Source organism: Lineus longissimus, chromosome 18 (assembly GCF_910592395.1).
Source record: "Lineus longissimus chromosome 18, tnLinLong1.2, whole genome shotgun sequence".
Classification (NCBI taxonomy): Eukaryota; Metazoa; Nemertea; class Pilidiophora; order Heteronemertea; family Lineidae; genus Lineus; species Lineus longissimus.
In genome coordinates, this window is record NC_088325.1 from 5,665,905 (window position 1) to 5,690,094 (window position 24,190).

General features: G+C 41.3%; 3 protein-coding genes across 4 annotated transcripts in view; 1 reads left to right on the forward strand and 2 right to left on the reverse strand.

Annotated features, from left to right (window-relative positions):
• Positions 1 to 511: 511 nt before the first annotated feature.
• Positions 512 to 4,697, reverse strand: LOC135502479 (uncharacterized). Its single transcript, XM_064795333.1, has 4 exons — positions 4,620 to 4,697; positions 3,693 to 3,784; positions 2,910 to 2,959; positions 512 to 2,539 (listed from the first exon to the last, which is right to left on the reverse strand). The coding sequence occupies exons 1-4, from the start codon at positions 4,673 to 4,675 to the stop codon at positions 2,312 to 2,314; spliced, it is 426 nt and encodes a 141-aa protein (XP_064651403.1). The 5' UTR covers positions 4,676 to 4,697; the 3' UTR covers positions 512 to 2,311.
• Positions 4,698 to 4,701: 4 nt separating this feature from the next.
• Positions 4,702 to 10,574, reverse strand: LOC135502631 (lysosomal alpha-glucosidase-like; the record flags this gene model as incomplete). The annotated part of the gene is made up of 11 exons (XM_064795581.1): positions 10,384 to 10,574; positions 9,860 to 10,125; positions 9,200 to 9,435; positions 8,780 to 9,016; positions 8,030 to 8,143; positions 7,537 to 7,742; positions 6,971 to 7,104; positions 6,233 to 6,384; positions 5,736 to 5,890; positions 5,115 to 5,199; positions 4,702 to 4,773 (listed from the first exon to the last, which is right to left on the reverse strand). Coding segments are annotated over exons 1-11 (1,848 nt in total), but the record flags the coding sequence as incomplete, so codon positions are not given.
• Positions 10,575 to 18,901: 8,327 nt separating this feature from the next.
• LOC135502513 (hemicentin-1-like) overlaps positions 18,902 to 24,190 on the forward strand; it is a 35,393-nt gene continuing 30,104 nt past the window's right edge. For both annotated transcript variants that reach the window (XM_064795426.1, XM_064795427.1), the window contains exon 1: positions 18,902 to 19,063. The gene's annotated coding sequence lies outside the window, so the exon portion shown is untranslated. The remainder of the gene's footprint in view (positions 19,064 to 24,190) is intronic.

Here is a 24,190-nt window from a genome sequence, read left to right on the forward strand (position 1 = left end):
CAAAAAAGACGGCTACTTGCCAAATAACAGGTGGAAATCTCGAAGCCGGCATTCACTACTCACATGGCCTTCTGGCGAATTGTCTGATCTTGACAGATGAGCTGTCACGTTATATGCGCCTGCGCACTCATTGTGCGCTATAAATAACGTCAGCCATCGAACAGTAACTTCGGCAATATTCGGCAATTTTCGTGAGTTTTACATCGACAAAATTCCTGACTAAAATCGCTTCAAAGTTCACTTTCCCGGCAAAAGGTTTCATAGTGACAGCTTCCACAATTGTTGTGATTTCCTTGGAAGTCTATAGATTGAGTAGTATAGATGCAGGTATAATGCGACATGTAATTTCATGTAAGAAAATCGACTGCCAAACGCTGTAATATCCATTGTCCCTTTGGAAAATCCGGATCTTCGGCTAGGAATAAGTTTTAGTGTTTTAACGACGCAAAAACAATTCTGACAGTTAGTTGTTCATATGAGAGTTGTCTGTTTCAGTCATAAATTACACAAATTTGATTGATAGTATGGACAAGCAGATTTAATTCAATGAAATATTCCATGTTTGAAAATCGACGACCAACTTCTGTAATATACGTTTTCCCTACGCTCCCGCAAGGTGGCCAGCGTGTAACGTAACCGCTATTGGCCAGTTCCGGGCAAATCTCTGTAATGTAATCAAGAGGGTGGTTGGGTCTCTGGACGGTGTGGCCAGCGTGTATAAGCATCGGCGGTGTGACAATATGTAAAAAAACTCTACAGAAGGCCAAAGACCTCTGTTAGCCAGCGTGTACATTCTGTGTACATTTCAATGAATATAGGTTGGTGAAAAAAAGTACACCAAGGGTGCTTTAATTCCCACCAAATTTTATATGTGTTATGAAGAGGCTTTTATCGAAATAATAGTAAAAATTCAAAACATTCCAATACCGATTGCCTGAGAAAAATTTATTTGTGTACAACATTGCCATCAAATCGTCACTCGCGGACTGATATGGGCCTATTAGAATACAAGTTCTAAACTGGCCAGTGAGACAATATTTCCTTAAATTAATTATCAAAAAGTATATCCCTGTTATGGCCTGGCTCTGTAGATTAAGAATCCACCAAAGATTGAAGAATAAATCCACATTCACCCATCACAGTCATGTATTTACCACAGCTTCACAGTTCAGTACGGACTATGTGTCAGTGCCACACTTCCGCCTGTGGGTGAATACATGTCTCTGCCCAGAATGGCTCAATAAAAATTTTACACTTACAAAATGGTTAATATCACTTATAATTTTGGCATATACCTCAAACTATATGTACTTGAAGAGCAAGCTCTCTCAAATAATTTGACACCAGCAAATTCAAAATCCTTCCATGGTTGACTGCGCAGGACAGATTTAGTTGACTAATGTGAAAACTGACTTGCGCCAACCTTTCAGTGGTTGAACAGGGCAAAGGACAAAGAAGAAGCAATCTTTAACATTTTAAATTTTATTCACAGTTGGAGATTGACATTTAACAGATTCATTTTATAATTTTCGTATTTGTGTTCAAATGTGAATAAAATTAAATGTTGGGAATGCTTCCTCTTTGTCCTGTTAGACCACTGGGAAGTGTACGCATGTGAGATTTCACATGAGTCAATAAAATATTCCTGTGCAGTCAACCATGGAAGGATTATGAGTCTGCTGGTGTCAAATTAATTGAGAGAGCTTGCTCTTCAAGTACATAAATATATGTACGTGTGAGGGTAAATGCCAAAATAATAAAATACCATTTTGTAAGTGTATCATTTTTATTGAGCCACTCTGTATTATTTCATTAACTGCAAATTAGGTGTAATCTCTTTCCTGTCTCGCATGCATCACTTAATGTAAAATTATCTCACGGCGTCATTCTTCTTCACCTCATAATTATAGCTGCCGAGTCTAGCCTAGCTTGAGTAATTAAATACTGGTTCCACGAGAGCGGTTGTATAAAAAACGAGTTCGTTGATTTTGCATTTGAAATTTCGCCGCAACGGCAAACTGTGACGTCTTTCCACTGTAGTGGAAGAATGCCCTTATGCTTAATAATCCTAAAAGCTGTTTACAAATCACTCCGATCACATTGTGTGGTGCTTGAGCCCCCGCCCCACCCAGATCTGATGCAAACTTATTTATATTCAGATGGGCCAGAATAGATCAAGTTAATTTACACCACGGATGTATGTACAGCACTTTCCAATTAACACCCACTTGGCATGTTTCAAAGTGTGTCCTTCTATACAGGATGAGTCAAAAAAGGTCATCTTTTATATTGACTTGTCCTGTATAATTATTTATGCCCATATAATGCTAAAGTTCTGATTCGATATCTCTATTTTGATCGAGTTAACCATCAACACATGACTCTGAGCATCGAAGCTGAATTGCGTAAACGGTTTGCCATTGATTGTCAAGCTGTTTGGCTTCGTGTCAACTCCTAAAACCCTTACGGTGCCCAGCGTCATTGAGGTCTCGAAGTGGCTCTGGACTACTACGCCGTTGATATAACCTCCTTGGTTCGTCTGAAAAAGAGAAAGCGACTGTAAAGACTCCATTTTTACTGAATTTTGCGCCCACATTTTTTGGTATAAAATGCTATTACTACTGTACAAATTATGCAAAAAAACGATGATAAAGTCCGTACAGTGAGGAACAGAATCGGGTACAAAGTATTTTTTGCATTCTCATCCTAAAATGAATACTTTGTGTCCTGAAATTAATGTTCATATAACTTCCTGATAAAGTTCAATGTAGGTACAGGGAGTGTTGGACTCCAATGCTATTCATTGGCCTTCCGGCCCAGTTGGAGTCATTCCTACCGACAATGACAACGATTTGACAACTTTAATGCAGTATGCTTGCTTCATACATGATCGTAATACATGTACATACTTTCGCTGCTGTGAGTGAGATCAGGTTGCCCATGTACTGTCCATTTTGCACTAAAAGAAATGGAAACAAAAATCTCTTATCAGCAGATAAGTAATTCAATATTCAAGTACATGTATTTAAGTATTTAAGCCCCCCCCCCCCCCCTCCGTCCTAGCTGAACACGGCGACGTGACAATTGCTGCTATGGAAGGACATAACAACGCTTGCGCATCATTATAATTAGAATTGATGTGTTGCACGGAAATAGATTATAATAATATGTGGGTAATGATATGATATCCCAAAAGCGCTTTGATCAGGCAAACATGGAAAAGCGCTATATAAGAACTCAATATTATTATTTGTGTTATTAATTCTTATTTGTATCAAATTGGCCTTTTGTAGACAAAGTTACATATCCCCTAATGTGATGCATTGATAAATGTACACAAGCTACTTTCTGAGAATACCATCGCCACTATGAATAAAATCAAGACTTTTTATAAATGCTGATAAAGCACTTTCTCGCATAGCTCGTTTGGCGTTAATGAAAATAGAAACCCTTTTTCGGTCATTACGTTGTTTTGCCCCTCATCCTGTAGTTAAAAGAATTCAGGCCTACTACCGCATCACACAATTTATTGTCTTCAACTAAAGCCCACTTGCACTCGCTAAATTCCCATTGTTTTATTGTTTTATCAGGGTTATCAGGACAACTCTTGTTGACATCGACCCCCACCGAACAGTTTCATGGGAGTCAATAGGCATAAACCGGCCCGGGCAAATAAACGTGATCGTACTTACTTAGCGAGTCACCGTCATCCCAGTACCATTGAAAGTTGAACGGATTAGTCGTATTAGGCAGGGCAGCGACCAATTCAAACGGGTTCTTCCGGCTGGAGGAAAAGAATAACTCTATTTGAAAGGATGAGGCAGATTTTCCTTCAATGCATGTTCTTCTCTTTTTTCAATAGTAAACAATTTGTTTCTGTACATGTTTGATGATTTTCTTCTTTTGTTTCAACTCTATTTTTGGCACGGGCCGCACAAATCCAGGTGCAGGAAACTTCACGCCTCCTTGATCGAGTGCACCCGAATGTTCGACTTCATAAACGTCACCTCATCAGACCACGAGAATGTGACATTTATAGGCTACTCGTTATATTTATCTTGGTCACCGCAATAACACAGCGCTGTACACGTCATTGACAGTAGTGTCATCATTGTCTCGGGGGAATCGAGAACAACTCACTGACGTCATGATGCCGTGCCTCGCCCCGTAGCCAGGCCCGTTGATATATTCGATGCTTCGAAAATAATCAAGCCCTTAACGCAGAGGTAGCAAATAAGAAGATTTCGCAAGCCTTACGAAGCGCAACGAACGAAAAAGTAGCAGTGGGTAAATGCATATTATCGACGTTTTATCAATTTTCCGATTCCGCCTAAAACTTTGTAACAATATATTAAATATAATTTGTTCGAGAGGCTTATTAGCCGATATAATTAACTGAGTGTGGTTTAACATTTGCCCCGTGTTACGACTATGCGGCTGCCTCCTCTCTCGGGAGATGCATGTAAGGCTATGTATCATAATTATCTAGCAGTCTATTGTAACTACATGTAGTGTATAACGCGTGCATTTTTCGGGAGCAGATAACAGGTCAAAGGAGCCCTTTATGCCAATAATTTGAATCATGATATGATGGAAAAACCTTGGTTGTTAAGATGTACCTGAGTGTAGTTGTAACATTTGCCCCCTGTGTAACTACTATGCTACCTCCTCTCATATGCACGTTGATCTTATCCAGGGGAGCGCCATCTTATTGCCCGTCGCGTCGTCGAACCAGACATCTTTAGGGAAGTAAGCATCAACGGTGGCGGCACCCTAGGCAAGAAAGAGCACGTCTTATTTGCTGTGGTTTTCTTCAGATATTTAGTTGACACTCATCGAATAACGTATCAGTTCGATAGCACAAGAATGTATTAAGGAACAGGCGATACAGATACAGCATAAGTACATTACCAATGCGATTCCATCTGCATTTTCTTATTCTTAATACATGTAATAAATAATAGGCCGGAACTTTCTCGAGCAATGTTCGATATCTGCTCGATCCCGAAGTATTAGTAAAATGTGGTTTAATTTCATCGATCCATTTTCGCGAACAACCAAAGGACACAATTCCATCGACATCGACGAGTGTACTGGAGCTATTTGCTATCTACCTGAGTTAAAACTGGTGAAATCATCAACGAGTCTCCCCACAGGAACTGCTTATCGATGGTATACGTCTTGGAATCTTTGGGGTACCTGGCCAAAGGTAAAATTTGAAACGTTTTTTAATTTCAAGAAGTTTACTACTTCCGGCGACAGAGGCATAGTGAGGACAGAGTACAGGGTTTAATTGCCTCAACTCATGTAGCCATTTGGGATTAAGACAGCCAAAACTTACTAAAGATAGTTTGGTAAGAGCCAACACGACCTATGGGCAACATATTTTGTTTTGGAAATGGTGTATCAAAATCGTGGGCCTAAGCTGGTCTTTCACTAAATGGAGCTGATTTAATACGATTTTGTGGGTTTGACTTTAACTGTGATGCAGTGAATTGAAAGCCAATAAATGTGCGAGTACTTTCCGGGCAACCTTTTGCTTTGGCTGCTCAATACTAACTTTGAGCTTATGGAAAATGCATTACGACAGCCAAGTTTAATAATGTTCGCATTGCTTTTCACCCATGTCAACCTCCACTGCAATCCCACCAGACTTCATGCTTCATATTTCTCAAATATGTTGTTTACTGAGAGTCAAGAAAGACACTGACCACTCATTGGAATGTGACACTTACTGGAAAAACAATGGCCTAGCTACTCCTGTACCATTGATATGACTTTTGTAGAGCAGGGAGTATAACGTTGGCAGTAATGTGTATCTAAGGGTGATGGCGTCTCTCATGGCGTCCTGGGCCGATTTTGGGAAACTTGGGTTGGCAGGGTCCTGGTCCTGGTGGGAAAATTAGAAAACATAATGTTTAATGTGAATGAATTAATGTGAATAAATCTGGCTGATCTTCTGGCCAAGCCTTAACTTGCCTCGATGAAATGTATCTAAGAAACCATTAGTTCTAAAACGCATTTAAGAAATGCGAAAACCGAATTGTATAAGCCTAGCTACATGATGGCAAAAATACTTTTTATGGTATCGGCAAACTGGATCGAGTGGAACACAGTCAAGAACATGGACGTGTTGACCCTCATCCGAAGGCATTTGATTATGTTTCTGTTGAACCCTTTGGTGCAAGAGAGATCGGATAACGGAACACAAAACGTAACATAATTTACTCACGGGTGCACCTTTCATATTATGGTTCCTCATGAAAGGGTAAAATGCTCCAAGTTGCATCCATCGCGCGCACAGCTCAGCGGTGGTTGAGCCCATGAAACCACAGATGTCAGCGCCAACCATTGGAATACCAAACATGTTGAAGTTCAGGATACCTGGTGTGGAATACAACAAAATAATACTTCATGCAACCATTGCAAATATTTTACTATCACAATTGCCTGAAAAGGTACGTGACAGAAAGCGACGACTCTCCACTCACTGGGGTTTTCCGGAATGGACGGTAAGAAGAGGTCAACGGGCCTGGCGCTCAGCTGTGTCATTGAAGGAGGTAGCTGACAAATAGAAAAATAACTGCAATGTTGATGGTTTGTTGGGAAATATCCCACGTTAGTGGAAGCCACCCTATAAATCAAACGAGGAAACGGTCCAACTCGACTAAAAATTGAACCCACTATCGCAAAACTTAGAGGGATCCGCATTTCATCCATTGGCGGTTCGGGATTGTTTGGCAAAAAGCAACTGATGGTACCAACATCTAACCTGGTATATGTTTGTATGAGGGTCCAATTGCACCATCAATATAGTTTGCATAATCATGTATTTACGGCCGACAGGGGCAGATTCTGGCACCACAGCTGGTGATGATGGCGCTGGCAGACGGGGTGGGGGATATTTTCAGCCTGCTCTGACACAAGGGTTGCATTTGCAAGGACTTTTTTACACAAGAAACAATCTTACCGGGAATCGAATAATATATATTATTCCAATCGGCATTGTTGTCACCGAGCCAGTGGAATCCGTATTTCCCTGAGCCAGCGAATGTAGAACGGCTCACGGTGAATGGTCGCTTCTTCGTCAGGTTGGTGAGAACCCTAAGGAATAACATTAATATTGACACTTCATGAAAATATTCACGTTTTCTTGAAATTAATGATGTTGATTACAGGGCGTAACATTATGAAACTGTAGTCGTTTCATCGCCAATTCTGATTGATTTGGTCGGTATCATAACGAAGATGACGATTATCATTGTGATTGTGGGCAATTTCAACCTTTTCGTTCATTTCCCGCATCACAAAAAAAAGAATAAGAGGGATGATTTATAGACCAGCCGACATTTTGTTAAGAATAGTTAGCTCTGCAATTGGGTTTCAAATTTAAAATGTATGTGTTATAGCCTGGCTAATCAAATTCAAGCGAAATTTTTTGAAAAGAGGTCGTTGTACGATAACAGCTTGTTAGGAAATTGGACAATTTAAGATTTCGTTAGGAAATTGGCGTCTGATAAGATGCTAAAATCTCACTTGTTTGTCTGTACAATCTCAAAGTGTCCATACAGACTGTGAAGATTGTAATGAATGGAGAGGTTCTGCGGGGAAGACGGACAGATAGTCTTGTCTCGGAGGTTGCCGCCAAGGACCCCGGGGACGAATGGTGGGTAGTCATATTTGTTGTTGGCAGGGCACCCCTTGGTTGAGCCAACAACAAAGTTTGATGGTTCGTTCATGTCCTGCAAAAAACATCACAATAATGTATTAAATGTTTTGCATGTTAATACAGTGTTCAAATGATGCCATCCCGACAAAATATTCACAGTCAGATTGGATATTTTGGGCTTTTCCTTCAAGAAGGTGCTTCTAGAGGTTGCGTTCCTTTATGTAGGCTGAAAAACCCTAAAGGTTATTCGGAGTATCATTCCAATGAACTTCTCATCAATCTCAACAAGCATTATTTGCACCAGACCAGCCTGTGGGCGAGGCTGGCGAAGTAGAAAACCTCCTTATGATTTTAACTTACAATCCAAATTCCATCAAATGGGATCTGCTTTCGATAGCCACTTGCCAAGTCCAACCAGTAGCCGTAGGAAGCTGGGTTGCTGAAGTCTGGGTAGGCTGTGGTACCAGGCCATACCTGAAAGTAAAGTGAAAGGAGGATAATCACGATTGGAGAACATCTTCTATAATAAACGTGACTCCGAGCCACAAATAATTTTTTTCTGGTTTCGATCTCAGATTCGTGCCTTTAGCACCCGGCAAACAAGCATTTTTTGTTGCTGCAATCGTGCGACAGAAAGATCGCTCGTCTGCGGATAAAACCTGTATCTGGGTTTGACGTTAACCGCAGGTCGAAGCGATCATTGACCTTGTATATCAGGCACAAAAATAGTTTCCTACATGGTGTCAGAGGATTTGCATGAAATTATGATGGCCAAATCCAGGGTATTTAAGGGGGTTGCGTCACATACCTTACCGTTGATTAGATCATGAACCCGTCATTCCATAGCCGTAGGTGTTGGATGAAGATACACCCTTCTGTTTCCCTGAGCAAGGTGTTGGGGATGCCACGGCAAAATATCATGGTGTAATGCTTACCAGTGTGTTTAGGAGGAATGGATGACATGCCACGCCAACGCTTATTTTCATTATTAATACTAAATGCATACGGGCTGTATCCCTTGATGTTCGAGATAACCAGTCCCACGATCGTAGCTAAAATCTTTGTGAATAAGGTCCAACACCAGGGCATTTGGAGGGTTATTTGACCTACCACACCGATAATTGGACCAGAGCCGTCCGCCGCCTGGATGAAAATCCCCTTTGCTATACCAGAATCGTAAGGGTTGTACCCCTTGATGTTGGGGATTCCCGGGTCCACGATCATGATGTAGTGCTGGGTGTGGTTGTGGAGATCTTCGACCACTTTGTCGAGGTATGGATAGTTGACGGTGTCGTAGGTCCAGTCGTAGTGGTTATGCATGTAGTCAATGTCGTTCCATTGAGTGTCCTGCAGGTAAGGAAATAAGATCAAAGTGACACTCTCATTGTAGCTAAACGGAGAATATATGAAACCTCGCCACAAGTCCGAAAAACGTACTTGTACGTCACCTCCAGGGCTACAAGGCATTTTTTGTCGTTACTTAGTACCACCATACATACCTTACCGACGTTGAAACAAACAAAAACTTACGTAAGGGAAATTTCCGGCTCTCATTCTGTTTACCACACGCATCATGCCATCTGTTCCTCCATAACCCCACCGACACAAGTGAAACCCGAGCGCCCAGTATGGCGGCATTATGGGCCGACCAATCACAGCGGTGTACTGGCTGATGACGTCATCAGGAGTTGGACCAGTGAAAACCCAGAAGTCCAGAATGCCTCCAATGGTCCGGTAGGTGATAGTTGAGCCGTATATAATGATATCTGTGAGTGAAGATATATATAACCTCATCAACATGCGACAGGTAACATCCAGTCCGTGCAGATTAACTAGTAATATTCCCTAGTTTTATTCCTTCAGGCGTTGGTCCCTCTCTTAGGGACGAATTTGTAAAACCTGCAGTCATCGCACTATAGCCAAACAAGTGCTTCTATGATAGGCCATTATTGAAAGGCTAGCAGTGCACACCACAAGACCCAGAGGTACACTCGCCATGAAGGAGGCCTGTTTTGAGACATCTACACCTACGATGTAGTGTCGCAAGCTCTCGATCGACTCGTTTAAAGTTTCTCGAAAGAAAATGGTGTCATCTTCCTCCTTCCAATTAATCTTCATTCTGATCAACACGGCAACACCATTTTTTTCTGATATTTGAAGTAGATGTCGCTTTCATGACAGAACACTCACCCATTGCATTGCTGTTAAGCAGAAACACGCCATAGGCATCGCCATCCTCTTCAATCCCGATGAAGAAGGGGTGTGTCCCGTACAGGTTGGTATTTTCCTGGGGTGGGACGTCCCTAGCCCAGAAGGTCACTTTCTTGGTGTTGGTTCCATCCAGCCAAAGCTGTCCCCGGTGTTCACCGAGGCCGTAGATATATTTTGTTGGGAGACTGCTGGAGATTTCGATGAACTGGTCGGCGTAGGTTAGCTGGTATTTGGTTGTGTCGAAACTGAAAATTGAAGCCGAAAGAAGGGTCAATGACAAAGGTGCTGCATGTCGCTGGAGCCTTGGCGAGTTGCAATATGCTAAAAAAAGCAACATTTAGCCCCAAAATATGTTTTTTTACATTCTCTGCACATTACTTTTCACTGCGTTAAACAATTGGCATTCCAAAATAATGTGTGAGAGATAAATTATTAATATTCCTCATATAACTCAACAACATTTGTACAAAAACATAGGTGCTGCCGATGACCCATTAACTTACAGTTTCGAGCCCGTGCTTGACCTCGAGATGGTCAAGCCAGCTGGAACCTGCTGGAAGTCGACCTTGTAGTCTGTACTGCTGACCTTGCTTGTGACCTTGGGGGTGTCGATTGGGACTTCGTAGCGCTTGTTCTGCGGGTCATAGATCTGGGGAAAACGGTGTAAATACGCTGATTTTAGAGTAGTAGGCATATGGTCATCTGGACTCAGATATGTATTTGAATACATCAAAGTAAGCACAGACTAATACAATTATACTTTAAGATTTATTTGGATGAATATACATTACTGACAGTGAGCGTACGGGCTTAAGCTCAGTATAGCCTCCGCCCATCGAGTTCATCCAGACCCGTAGCTTTATTTGGATGAATATTTCACAGTATATACAGTTAGCGGACGGGTCGGAACACATTTTATGACTATTTTTCCGAGTAACTGTTTTGTTTTGTAGAATGTTCGAATTCGTCTTCCTAATTTTGCGTTTTGAACTCTGATCAATTATGCATCCAAACTCCACTCGCATTTTGGTACATAAAACACACAACTATTTAATATTGTTTTCGTGAAATAAGATGGTTTAGAATTCCAAAACTTTTACTGACAACATACTGACAACATTTTAGCAACATTTTTGGGTTGCAACAAATGTTGGCAAAATCTTGCCTAGTGTGTAAAGTGAAAAATGCGTGTAACAATATTTTTACAACACGTTGTAAAAATGTTGCAAATTAAATTAAATTCAATGCAAAGCAATTCTTCGTTGCAGTACAGCTGGCACGCGGTAGTGTGGAATTCCCTTGGCGGGAGTGGAGGCGGGGACCCAACAACAATCCCTTGCCCTGCATGTGCAGGGTTAGACCCACTATATCAGAATGACAGCCAAGGCGAGTCGATTCCGATACGTTGCACTTGACGTCAGCTGGGTAGAAGCAGTATGGAGTAGTGGAGCTAGGCGGGAACCCAACAACAATCTCTCGCCCTGCATGTACCAGGGTTAGATCCGCTCTCAGGATGGCAGGCTTGGCGAGTCGATTCCCATACGTTGCACTTGACGTCAGCTGGTTAGAAGCAATACGGAATTCCCTTGTCAGTAGTGGAGGCGGGCCGACCCAACAACAATCTCTCGCCCTGCATGTATCAGGTTAGACCCGCTATCAGGATGACAGTCTGTGCGAGTCGATTCCGATACGTTGCACTTGACGTCAGCTGGGTAGAAGTAGTATGTAATTCCCCTTGACGGTAGTGTAGCTAGGCGGGAACCCAACAACAACTTCTCGCCCTGCATGTATCAGGATGCAAACTACAGGATGACAGTCTATGCTGGTCGATTCCGTTAGGTTGCATTTGACGTCAGCTGGGTAGAAGTCGGAAGTGGTGGCGAGAAATTAAACCAACAAGAGTGCCGAGCCATTTATGTTAACGAGCTAAGAAAAACGGTGCCATTGCATGTAGAGTTATATTTTTCTGGAAAGGCCAGACATTTGCCAACAATAAATAATTGGAATTCTGTGCATAACTCCAGTAAATTATTTTTTAAGGTGATATTTCCTAAAATGCAAAAAGATGGCGCCGGCGTCGTGAGGAAGAAGTCAAAAACCGGTGTGACAGCGGATATAGTCCCCCTGGAGTCATAGTCCGGTAGCATTGTATTTGACCAATTAAGCAGCATGATCTATTGTACCGCTAACCCTAAAGATAGAGTGAATACAAATAAGAAGGCTATCAACCTTACAATGTAAAACGGGTTCTTGTTTTGGTCTCCATCATTTGGTCTGTCTGCAGCGTCATCACATCGTGCGACCAATGGGAGTTTTTGTTACGTTTAAGCTTGGCAGTTAATGACCTCGACCTCGGCAGTTTATAGCGATATAGGAAGAGTGATTGCAAATAAAAAAAGGCAAGTATCTACCTTAAAATGAGCTCTTGTTTTGGTCTCCATCATTAGGTCCATCTGCAGCGTCATCACATCGTCCGGTCAATGGGAATGTTTGTTACGTGTAAGTTTGGTAGTGTAACCAAAGGACGTCGGCTGTGGTTGGCTCATGTTGTATCCTGTAGAATTATCAGCTGGGTAGAAGCAATACGGAATGCAATTGGCTGTACTGGATGCCGGGACCCAACAACAGCCTTTAGCCTTACATTTATCAGGGCTCGCCCCGCTCTCGGGGTAACAGTCCAAGCGAGTCGGATCAGGGACGTTGCACTTCGGATCCGGGGGAGTCGATGAGGGGTAGAAGCACCACGGCGTATCCTGAACCATGCTGTCAACTCGATTGCTGCGCTCTGTTGGCTTCCAGCAACATCCCTTTGCCTTGCATTTGTCCTCAGAAGCTCCGCCCTCGGGAAAGCAATCTGTCCGCGTTGCAACAGAACAGGACGGGCCGACAGCACTCCCAGTCATCCCAGGCAGTAGAGTCCTGTCAGATTCTGGCCCATTCCCTTCGTATACCAAATCCTTATTTTCTAAATCGTTAAGACATATTTCGCTAGCATAGAGAAATAATGCGGTAATCCCAATAGTCGCGAGGAAAGCAACTCCAGATACCACCATCACGAAGACCAGACAGTTCCTCCGGGCTCTCTCGGGGTCCTTTGGGGAATTCTTCTTGCTACGGACGGGATAAAAGACGAGCGTGGGCAAGCCGGACTCTACTAATTTATGCTTGTCTTCCTTCATAGCTTCGTCATGAAGTTAGCCTGAAAAGAATAATTAGAGATGTCTGCCCTGTATTTTTCACTTACGAAACTTTTACGTACGCACAGTGTATAAACGAGCATGCTATATCTCCCGGAATAGAGTCCATTGATCACATTCTTCCTGTTGGTATAGCATGCTCTGACAAACTTGTGCACAGTGTAAAACCCGATGTAAAAGTCGATATCCGGCCCTATTGTATTCCATGCAGGCCTACGGATGGTATATGGTTCTATATAGAGACCATGATCGTCAATTGCTCAGAGGTTAAAGCGCATAATATAATCCTTTGTTTCAAAATGTTTGAAAATGTATTTCTATATCTTTTGTTAAGGTGTGTAAAGGGTTGATAACACTGATAAATATTTACAATATATAACAATGGAAAAAATATGCATCACTCAAGAAAAACGTTGAGAAAGTTGGCAAAGACCGCCTAACAAAATCTGCACTGCGAATAGGAAAGGTCAGGGTAAGACATTTGGTTGCATGTTCTGACGCGTTTCTTACCTTTTCGTTATCAAGTTGATAGTCAGTTGTTGAATAACATAGGCCTAGTAGGAGGTATGATATTTACTTTGGAGCGATAGTGTATCATAATTCTATAATTGGATAAGTGATTAGAACAATACGAATATGATCATCACGAGCTATGAAAATGTGTCAAAGTTCAAGAGAGTTTTTGTGCAGATACGAGTTAAGAAGACATTGAGAATCAATATCACGACATAAACAATCCACCATTATCATAATCAATATAGCAGCTCGTAGGACGTTTGTATGCCCACAGATGGTAACGGACATGCATAGCATCTTGACCCTCAATGTATTGACATTTCCTTGGACATTGCTCGGCTTACAGAAAATGTGCGTCGAGGCTACGGAGGCAATTCCGATGGAAGTTCAGTATGCATGCTTAGCGGCCTGCACTCGACCGTGGGAGCACCATCTTTTACGCCATATTTCATCAGACACCCAAATTTCTTGTTGCTTCCCCCTGCAGCGCCAATGATGATGATGATGATGACTATGATACATACATCCTTTACAGCCTGTGGTCACAGGCGCGTGAAGACACCAGACTAAATCAATCAATTCGCAATCGATCAGTCGCCAACCTTTTATGCCTGTTATTGATTCTTATGCATCTTGACCACCAAGGTTTTTACATCCTAGCAACATTTAGGATTTTATATACGCCGGCTACGTTTTATAAACCCCGGCTACATGAGGTCCCGGATGAACGTATATGCTGAAAATCAGTATATGTTGTAAAATGTATTCCAAACATAGAATAATAGTATGTGGTTTCAAAACAGCTCTGCAGATGGCGATAGTGAGCTTCGACACCGTGAAGAGGCTTTGATGTACGTACCTTTCGGCAGGAAAGCGAAGGCTCATGTGACCGGCGGGAAAAGTAACCAATCCAAACAATACTACTCACTTTCTTCCGTACTCGTGACGGGAATCCCACTCGTGGCATTCATAGGCCAACGCGGAAGACCTGCTACAGCTAATTACAATCATGTGACACAAGTGTCCGTAATTGCCAATTCTGATAACGGTATAACATGTATAATGGGTGAGAGTGTCACGCGAGATGACCTTAAATGGATCAATGGGAATATCTATCCAATGTATGTATACCTCAACAAGCTGCTGATCTCAATAAAAAAATTGTTTCTGAATTTAAATGACAGATACCATTCTCCATAGCAGACATGATAATATTCAGGCATGACCGCCTGAACAAACTTCTATCACTGAGCCGGAGTATGGGCCAATATAATGACATTATCAAGGGCATTATCACTAAAGCTGTTAGACTCCCGGGGCAGTCTATTTCGTCATCCTATTCAGATTGTCTCAAAGCTGTCGGCTACCAATTTACCTCCTTCCACTCGAGTGTAGTATTTCCCATCATCAAATTCCACATAAAAGTGTTGAAATTTTAATCTGACTGAATTATCACGCCACCCGATTTCAATCCCGACTCGAACCTGCGTGCAGCGATCATCTTGTATTTGTGCGGGTCGGTACATTTACGCCGCGCAGCGTTCATCATCACCTATTCACCTGTCTAGAATAAGACATCCCAGTTTTGAGACAGACAAGTTATTTCTTGCAATTTACTGCACACAGTGTTTGACCCCTAATAGGCTGCAACTAGCGCCATATACAAATACTCGAAATCATGGGACTACCCATTTCCCATTTAAATGACCGGATCGTAGACCGTTAAAATCACTGGCACCGCGTCAATCTGTGTCTTTTTGGTTCACAATGTGATCCTTATTTCTGTCACTAAATTTGTTTTTTCCGTCGATTTTTCTCCTTGAATTCTATCACAGCAGGTCTTATTATTGTTCATAGACTAGCTGAATTTGTATGCAATTTTGTCTCTCATCATATTTATTTCGTATAAAGTGCTGTTTTTTTTAGAAAAGGTTTTTTCGTGGTCATTTGTCCGTTTATTTCATGGATATTTTGGGTGATGTCCGTTTACTCGATAACCGCTTTTAAAATCAAATTAAAGGTTTTTAAGGTATTTGATATTAATTAATATTACTATTAGTCGAGTGGGATTGTCGTTGGATGTTGACTGTTGGACAGTTGTTATGAGGGAATGACGAAAATATGACCATATTGTTGAGATTATATTCACTTCGTGAATACCTTTCCCTTTGAGAATGTCGACTTGTAAAATAGAACGTGATCGACAAACCTGGTGTTTTTCGCAAAAATTCATGTGTGCACGTGTTATATGTTCATTTCAATTTATTTTAATTTATAATTTCGACGTGTTCTTATGGAGTATTGCATCTCATTGATTTTCGTATGTGCGGACGGCCTTCTAAGTTTTTCAAGGCAGTAAATTTGAATCGAAGGGGTGAAAGCTAAATAGCTCAATTTTTGTCATTTGAAGCTGTTTCGGTTGCCTAGTGGATACACTCTCTGCGTATCACACGGTAGACCCGAGTTGCCCTTTCACCGCCGTAGTCATAATAATATTCCGACTACACGGCAGGGCGCCAATATTTCAACACTGAACTTTAGTTCACTCCCCTGTTATGAGAGGGCTTTCCCGTTGATTTTCGTCTGCATCACAAGTTTAAGCCGGTGTAATGTTTTTGAGTGTTTCTGTTTTTGAGTGTTTCCCCTCATTGTTTTGGAACGCTCAAAAATAGATTGACAAATTTTTCTGTGTATCCCCCCTATTGAAAAGTCGTGGTCTCTCTAGCTGCCTATTGTTTGGAAACACTGACACATGGGAAACAACCACAGATGTTACACCGGGTCGCAGTAGAAAGTTTTTTGCTATTTCACCAAATCAATGTATTCGTAAAAATTCTGAAGGCACGTTAAAATGGCGTCCAGAAGAATAATTAGTTGAAATGAAGTTGTTGGTCCTCGATACAACCTAAGTTTCAGTGGCCTGAGGCCTAACCAATCCCATTGTAAACCTGACGCCGATAGGCTTGCTCTGTTTTTGCCTATATGCGGCCCCTCTATTTTTTTCGTAACGTGTCAACTACTGTTTTTACATGATGACTTTTCTAATTGGACATCATAGAGGCTGAAAATAATTTAGAAATCAAATTATAAGTAAATGTAGTTTCAAACATTTCCAGCAGATGGTGTTATGGCTGCACCGTAACCCCTGGTAACAGCTTTACGTCATATGCCGCATCACCGCCAGAATCTCGGGGTTGACGTAGCATGTCTGACCTCTGACCCGTCTAGTTGGCCGTTACGTGTCACTACTAACTGTTTCTACATGACAAAAACATTTTTGTGGCCCACCAAATAGGTTTTAAAGGGGGACTATAGGCAGGAGGAGAGGGGCTAATTTGGCCAACTTCAAGTGACTAGTATACATAGAACCGGCCAATGGTCATGTCAGGCTCAGTACTAAATATATTCCTCGTACAAACTTGAATAATTTCGACGTACTGTGAGATATTAGAGAGACCCCTATTGGCGGCTTTTTGTAACTTTATCTTGCCTGCCTAGCTGCTGCCGATAGTGTCCTTCGTCTTATGGTTGACATAAATCAAGATACCTGACACGAACATACGAAAACAAGCCCATTGGGTTCCAGAGTCGCAGCTAGTGAGGCGGACGATGGCTGAGGAGAGGTAAAAGGGGTAAAATACGGACTAAAACTCACCAAGGCAAAAATACCATCAAACTGGGGAAGGGGAATCCCCAGCAATACACTGCACGGCGTGTTAGTACTTATCACTAGACGGAAAAAAATCATGCTCTAGATTTCTGCTCTAGTTTTAACTGCAGACTACCAAGGCTCATACACGGTCACAATGTACACTGTAATAACAAGGAAAATGTCAAAGAGCCTCCAAGATTTCCTATAGAAATACTTCATTCTCTCTCAAACTGAGTTATTGGCATCAACATTAGGCATTGTGAGATTTTAGAATCAATGTCAGACTAGTCTGTGTATTATTCATTAGCTCGTTTAGACATGTAGGCCTCCTCCACAAAAGTGCAAAACGAAACGGCTTGGCTATGCGTCAACTATAGAGGGAGCGAAAAGCTTAAGGCTAGCTGCTCCCAATAAATCCTTTGTCGATGATTGTTATATAATATTTTGCCACCTGTTATAGAAACAAATCCACGTGGCTGTCATTTAATCCTAATGAGAAGTTTTTGTTGCTGTTAATTCACAATAATCATGGAGCAAATGGTAAATATTTGTCTTTGATATTCTTGTTAGTGTAGTATAAGATATCTTTAGTGCAATTTATTTTTTATTTGCCGCATTGGGGAAATTAATAGGGTAAATATAACCAAAGTTCAAGAGCGAAAATTCAACCCATATGAGGCTTTGATTGCTGTTAATATGATCACCAGAAACAAACTTAAAATTCGATGTGGCCATTATCATATGCAGATGAGAAAATGACATGTGATAACGAGTGACGTCGTCGATATTTATGTTAATTGTCAGTAACTAATCAGAGCTTTTATTTGTGGATGTGCCCAGGGGTTATTAAGAGGACCTCCGGAAGTGGGGAGCGCATTGAGCCCTGGAAATAGAGGTTGGAAATTGTTGGCCTCTTATTCCTCCGTACTGTTTTGTTGTGACGTATTCCTTAAAATGCCACCTCGAAACGCCTATCCTAAGGAAATTGTCCAAGTAACCTACCTATTCCATTATGCGCGTTGAAGGGTGGTCACTGGCACATGCGCCACAATTGAATTTGGCCAGAACTTGAACACCTTAAGCAATACCTCCATCAGAAAGATGCGAATGTCTATTTCATGGGTGGGAGCCTGTTCCTTGGAAAGCAACGAACTGACTCTCACCCTTGAAATTGGCATCCACCCCGTTTTGAAAAGTTCTAATTGCTTTTAGGATCTAAAATGGTGGTGCCTATGGTCACTCCATAATTATCAGTGGTAATTTCGGTCATGGTCTCCAACAATTAATTGAAGGCTCTACCTTAAACTTTCAGAATACAATACAGAGACGGACATTATTATCTTGTCGAGGGCGGTGCAGTGATAATGCAGTGAGACTCGTTCTCAGTTCAGATAATGTGCAGTAGAGAAGTCTTGGTTAAATAACTTTCATAATCATGTCTGAATAGTGTGTCCATTGGATTTTTCATTTCATTTAGTTAGGTCATGAAGCTAACATAAATATTAATGTTAGCTGCATGGTTAGGTTCAGTGGAGTTACACTGAGTAGCCTACCACTCAATTGTATCTCAAAAACGCGGTTTTCAGTTCCTCAAATAGCCACTGCAAGTGTTTGGCGCTGCAATGCCAATTAGGTCAAAATTTGAGAAGTGGACACTCGTATCGTAAAGACGATGCGAAGGTGCTGAGGAACTCGCAATATCTTTTTATCAAAACAATAACAAGTTCTCTATTCACCTGTGCCGAATTCTTCTTGGTGTTTTTAATCCGTTATGAGGACAATTTTGCAAGGATTTTTCGACAGATCGTTTAAAAACCGGTAAGACAACTTAACCACTTCAATTTCTTGAGTGTTAAATGCATAAATGCCAATACCGGTACATCTGGCATGTGTACTTCATACTCGACTGTGTATGTCGTGAGCAGTTGGCAGTGTGTGGGCATTAATGCCTTTATTTGGAGCTATTCATCATTGTTCACTTTTGTTATCTTGTCATAGAAATACCTATTTCGTTCGTCATTGATCAGCCATGCAAGTTGAGTCGTTTTGAGACCAAATGATCAGTACTGCACATCATTAGAATTTCAATTCGTCTCTTCTCAAAGCATATTCTTGAAGTGGTCTTCTGGTTGACGTTGTGGTGAAAATGGCCCAGGTAAATGAGGTAGGCATTTTCCGTTTGGGGGGGGGGGGGGGGCTATATAAGTCTGTGGCAGACTGTTCAAAGCAGCCTGGCCCTGTCCCTATGGTCCCTTGTAGTTAAAGTGAAGGGCATTTTGTCCGGTGTAGACAATGGCACAACCAAGACAGATTGTATGGGACAGGCGTTGTGAAGACCCTATACCCAATGTTGTGCATAGCTGGCTGCTTTCAAGTGGATCGAAGGATATCGTAGGATTGGAACACTGGGATGACATTGTCCATCCCTCATTATTCAACTTGTACCATGGACGTGACTGCAGATATTTCTGATATTTTCAAGCAAAAAACAATTCCCCAGCCAGAAACAGAGAGTTTTATTTCTAGGCCTGAATCAAGTCCTTATAATCCACTACACAATGCTGTCACTGGAGCACCCAAGAACAAGAGCCTGATTGCACATTTGTCAAAAAGACATTCACAGTGTCTCAATCAGGATGAGCAACAGGGTCAGCCTGTGTCCAAGACCCACTTTAAAGTCGAGCCAACAATTTGACCTCTCTAATCAGGACACTTCTCTATTTCGTAAATCCCCAGGGTGACCTTGAGAGGAAGGGTCGACCCTATACTTCAGATTGAATAGTATTATCATCAACCTGGAGACAAGCATTTGTTCATCAATAAACTTGTGTATAGATCGTCTCTAACATGTCTAAGAATGCCGTTAGGCGGTCTCAGCATGTGCTGTTTGCTGGGTGGTAAGGGCGATTTTTCTAACGTTATTCCAGTTAAAAACGGCAACTTCAGGTCCTGAATTTCACCAATTTGGCTGATCCAATTTTCATTAAACTGCCAGAGGAGTTTATCAAAGGCATTTTGTACCAATGGCACAATTTTCTCAAAATTTGGGCCACTTTTCAAATTAGGAATAATGTAGAATAATGTACAAAAAGTGACATTTCATAGTTCAGGCAGATCCAAACTTCACATGATCTTGCATGCAGATTGAGTCTCCCTGTATCTCCCCCCCCCCCCCCCCACCCGAGGGTTTGTGTCCCTTCTTTCTCTGAATCCACCCCTATGGCAATGTATGGTGTATGTGATCTTAGTAAAACATGGTGCAATTTTTCTTCTTGGTATGGCGGCGGACAGATTTCAGCAAGGCAAGGCACAAAATGCTAATATGATATTATCTTATTTATCTCATGAAATTGTGCCGCCATGCCTGACCGAACCAATATTTGTGGCTTCCTACTGCGTAACCCAATGGCCATTTTCTCCCGGGCTAAGCCTACAATAAGCGACATATCATTGTATGAACTGTAAATTGTGGTGTCTTAAAAATCATGTTTTTAAGCACAGTACTAAATTCAAGATGAATAGAATACTCGCTGAATTTCCATAGTGTTTTTTGCGTGTTGCCGCAGGGGATAACTTATTTACGGACATTCTCGGTAGGTAGTTGAATGCGATATGATATGTCCTGCTGGGTCGAAACGTCGTCCCTTCTGGATGAGGTTATGCCTTTCCAAAGTTATTCATTTCGGGCCTGATGGGAAATAGAATATATACAGTGGAACCTCCCTTAGCGGACACCTCTCTATTAAGGACACTAGTTCTGGTCCCAAATTGGCTGTTTTCATTCAATTTGACCTCTCTAATCAGGACACCTCTCTATCAAGGACAGCACTTGTCAGTCCCGAGGGTGTCCGTAATAGAGAGGTTCTACTGTACTATAGTTTCAGTGATGTAAGACCGTTTCTGAATATAAAAAAGGGAAATTCGATACATCTCAAAGTGTTCAATTTGGATATCAATGGGTTGGTAAACACCAAGTTGTCTGCTGGTCTTGAAGTCCTGTTATGGTCTTTGTATCAATGTACGAAAAATGATTTTGTCTTAGATTGGTGAAGCTAGAGTATTATTGTAAAGCCTTGCTGAGGACTGTAAGGCTAATAATATTATGATAGAAATTGCATTTCGTGTATTTCATAAATTTCATGTATTTGGACATTTGATATTAATATTTTCAGCCAGGGTTTTAAAAGGGAGGCATACCTTTTATTAGGTGTCAGACCAATTCTATTAAGCATATGCTAAATAAAAAAAACACATTGTTGAAAAAGGCAGGGCGTTTTCTTCTTGAAAAATTGACAACGGGGTGCCCTGCTATTCTGCTTTAGCTGAAGCACTAATTAGAGCAGGTAAGAATAAAACTGTTTCTAACTCAAACTTGTTCTGTGGACTGGGGTGGAGGGTCAAGAGGTCTTTTTTCCTTTTCTATTGATGGTACAGTCCGAATCACAAATGATATCCCGTCAGTTGTGGGTAATGTGAAGCTATGTAACGTCACGTGTGACGTCATGTAACGTCATGTGAATTTTCACTCATTTGGCGTATTCTCAATCAATCTTGAGATCGAATCGCTATACACCTTTCCAGAAATGGGACGCTGAGTGTCCGAAATAGTGATGTCATAAGGGGAAACTAGGCCTTATGGTGGAGGGACAAAAGAGATAGTCATGGTTGACCAACACACTTGAATGCCTTTAATGACGGACAAGGGGGGAAAAAATTAGTTCCAATGCAAGCCACCAATTTCAGGAAGCATGGATATACTTATATACTATATAGGCTTATATTTTACCTGAAATCAATGATGGTTTTAAAGAAGACCAGAGTTCAAATAACCTAACCGATGTGATTGAAATGTACTACTGTAGAACCTTTCTTTTAAGGACACCCTCGTGACTGACAAATGCTGTCCTTTAGAGAGGTGTCTTGATTAGAAAGGTAAATTTGAATGGAAACAATCAATTTGGGACCAAAAATAGTGTCCTTATTAAATATGTTGTCCTTAATAGAGAAGTGTCATCTGTAATTGCTTTCCCTGAGCTTTAAAAAATGGTCCTGAGGGTACGTCAAATAATCTTGATTGACCCATTTCGTGTTTGGAATGCGTAACTTACATCACTAGCCTGCAGCACAATGCACCATATACTGCGCATTGCAGAGGAGATGTCAATTTTGATTTAGACTGTAGCTATTGGTATGAGACGTTCCGACATTTAGAAGATTTCCATTTTCTCTCCTCTGTGTTGGTTTCAATGAAAAAATCTTTGTGCTAGTCGCAAACAATTACAAAAACCCAAACACTAACATGTTTTTAATGATTCAAATTGAAACATTATCTATCCTTATCCATGCATTTCAGCCACCAATCAAATAACTGCATGTTATTAATGTTAGTTCTGATAAGAAATAATCATGCGGTTTCATACAGCACTTCCTGCATATCAATTGACATATATTTTTTTAGCTATTAAATGCGTACGCCGTTCATAATTACTGGTGGTTCACAGGGTTACCTCGAACATGTTTTTCATGGGGGTACAAAAATAAAAGAAAAATGACCTCTCCAAAAGCTTTTTTGCAGTCTGTATGCAGTACATGCAGTATATATGCACGCATACACAATGCTGAAATGATGTCAATTGTGACTTGGAATTTAAAAGTATTCTTCTTCTTCTTCGGCATTCACTCTGCACTTGGAGGTGAATAAACCCCATGGAGTTGTCCACCTCGAATGCGGGATAGGCATTTTAGCATGTCACTACAGTTAGGTTCCAATTGGGTTGATTGGCCTATTGACTCCGACTTCAGCCAGGCCGACACACTCTGATTTCGGCCAGATGAGTCCACGCAAGCTACTCATGTTTCTCACTTGGTGGGTTTTTTATAAACCTGCCCTAGCATAGACACCAGAAACAAGGAACCTCGTTGAAGGACTGTGAAGGGCCAGGAATTTTAGTTACTTGAAAGCCACACCGGTTCATTCAGAACTACAAACCCAGGGCCCTATTGCGTGTGTAGCGGTAAAGGGCTTATAAAGGTTGTCACTGTAAACGTTTTACAACTCTGAACTCGAACCCAAAGACTTAGCCAACTAATTATATCTACATGTATTTACATCATTTAGTACTCATATCACCCTCAAACCTCTCACCTACAAACAACACTGAAACATTACAAGGCAAAAAGGCTCTGGGGCTTTTCAAGATAGTATCTTGATTAGCTACAGAATAGACTTGTCATGGTTGGGTTCTGGATTTTGTGAGTTATGGGGCTACCAGGAACTGACTAAAATATCCAAACATCAACCTTTATACCTAATTACCCTCAGCCCTAATGGGTGAATAGCCCGGCCCAAATATCAGGCTCTCAACCAACTCACACTCAGTAATTAAGAAGACAACCAATCAGCACACAGCTGTATCAATATAAAATTACCAGACAGGGCCTAGGGCAGGGGCCTAGTAACCAGGTACTAATCAGCAGCTTACAATTCAATTCAATTCAATTTATTCTCCACTTTTAAAAAAAGTACAGAGAAGAAAAACCTAACAGTAATTATACATGATGGCTGACGTACACGGTCAAGGGTGGACACAAGGTAAATGAATCACATATAGGGGCTAAACTAGATTAAACAATCTGCGACACGCCAAGAGGAATTCGGATAGTTTTACATGAAAAAAAGGGATCAAACATCTTAACAGATAAAGATAGTAAAACAATGGAAGAGATCAATTAAACAGTAAGGTGTTGAAACGCGTAGCAGCTAACGAATCTGGATGTCTTAGTTTACTGACAGCCAGAGAAAAACACACTAATGACACTAGATTTGGTACCCAATTCCAAATATCGTCACACATGGTAGCCAGCAGTGTTAACCACTAGGCTATGAGGCTCTTAGGACTTTAGCATTTCCTGATAACCCTGTTAAATTAAATTTACGAAGGGTGT

What these genes read in the sequence shown, in the direction of transcription:
- LOC135502479 (XM_064795333.1), bottom strand. Translation starts at nt 4,675, where the DNA reads ATGAGAGGAGGTAGCATAGTAGTTACACAGGGGGCAAATGTTACAACT. An exon ending in AATGTTACAACTACACTCAG is followed by an intron (nt 3,785 to 4,619) that starts GTACATCTTAAC and finishes CTTTTCCTCCAG; the next exon opens with CCGGAAGAACCCGTTTGAAT. An exon ending in TCTCACTCACAGCAGCGAAA is followed by an intron (nt 2,540 to 2,909) that starts GTATGTACATGT and finishes TCTCTTTTTCAG; the next exon opens with ACGAACCAAGGAGGTTATAT.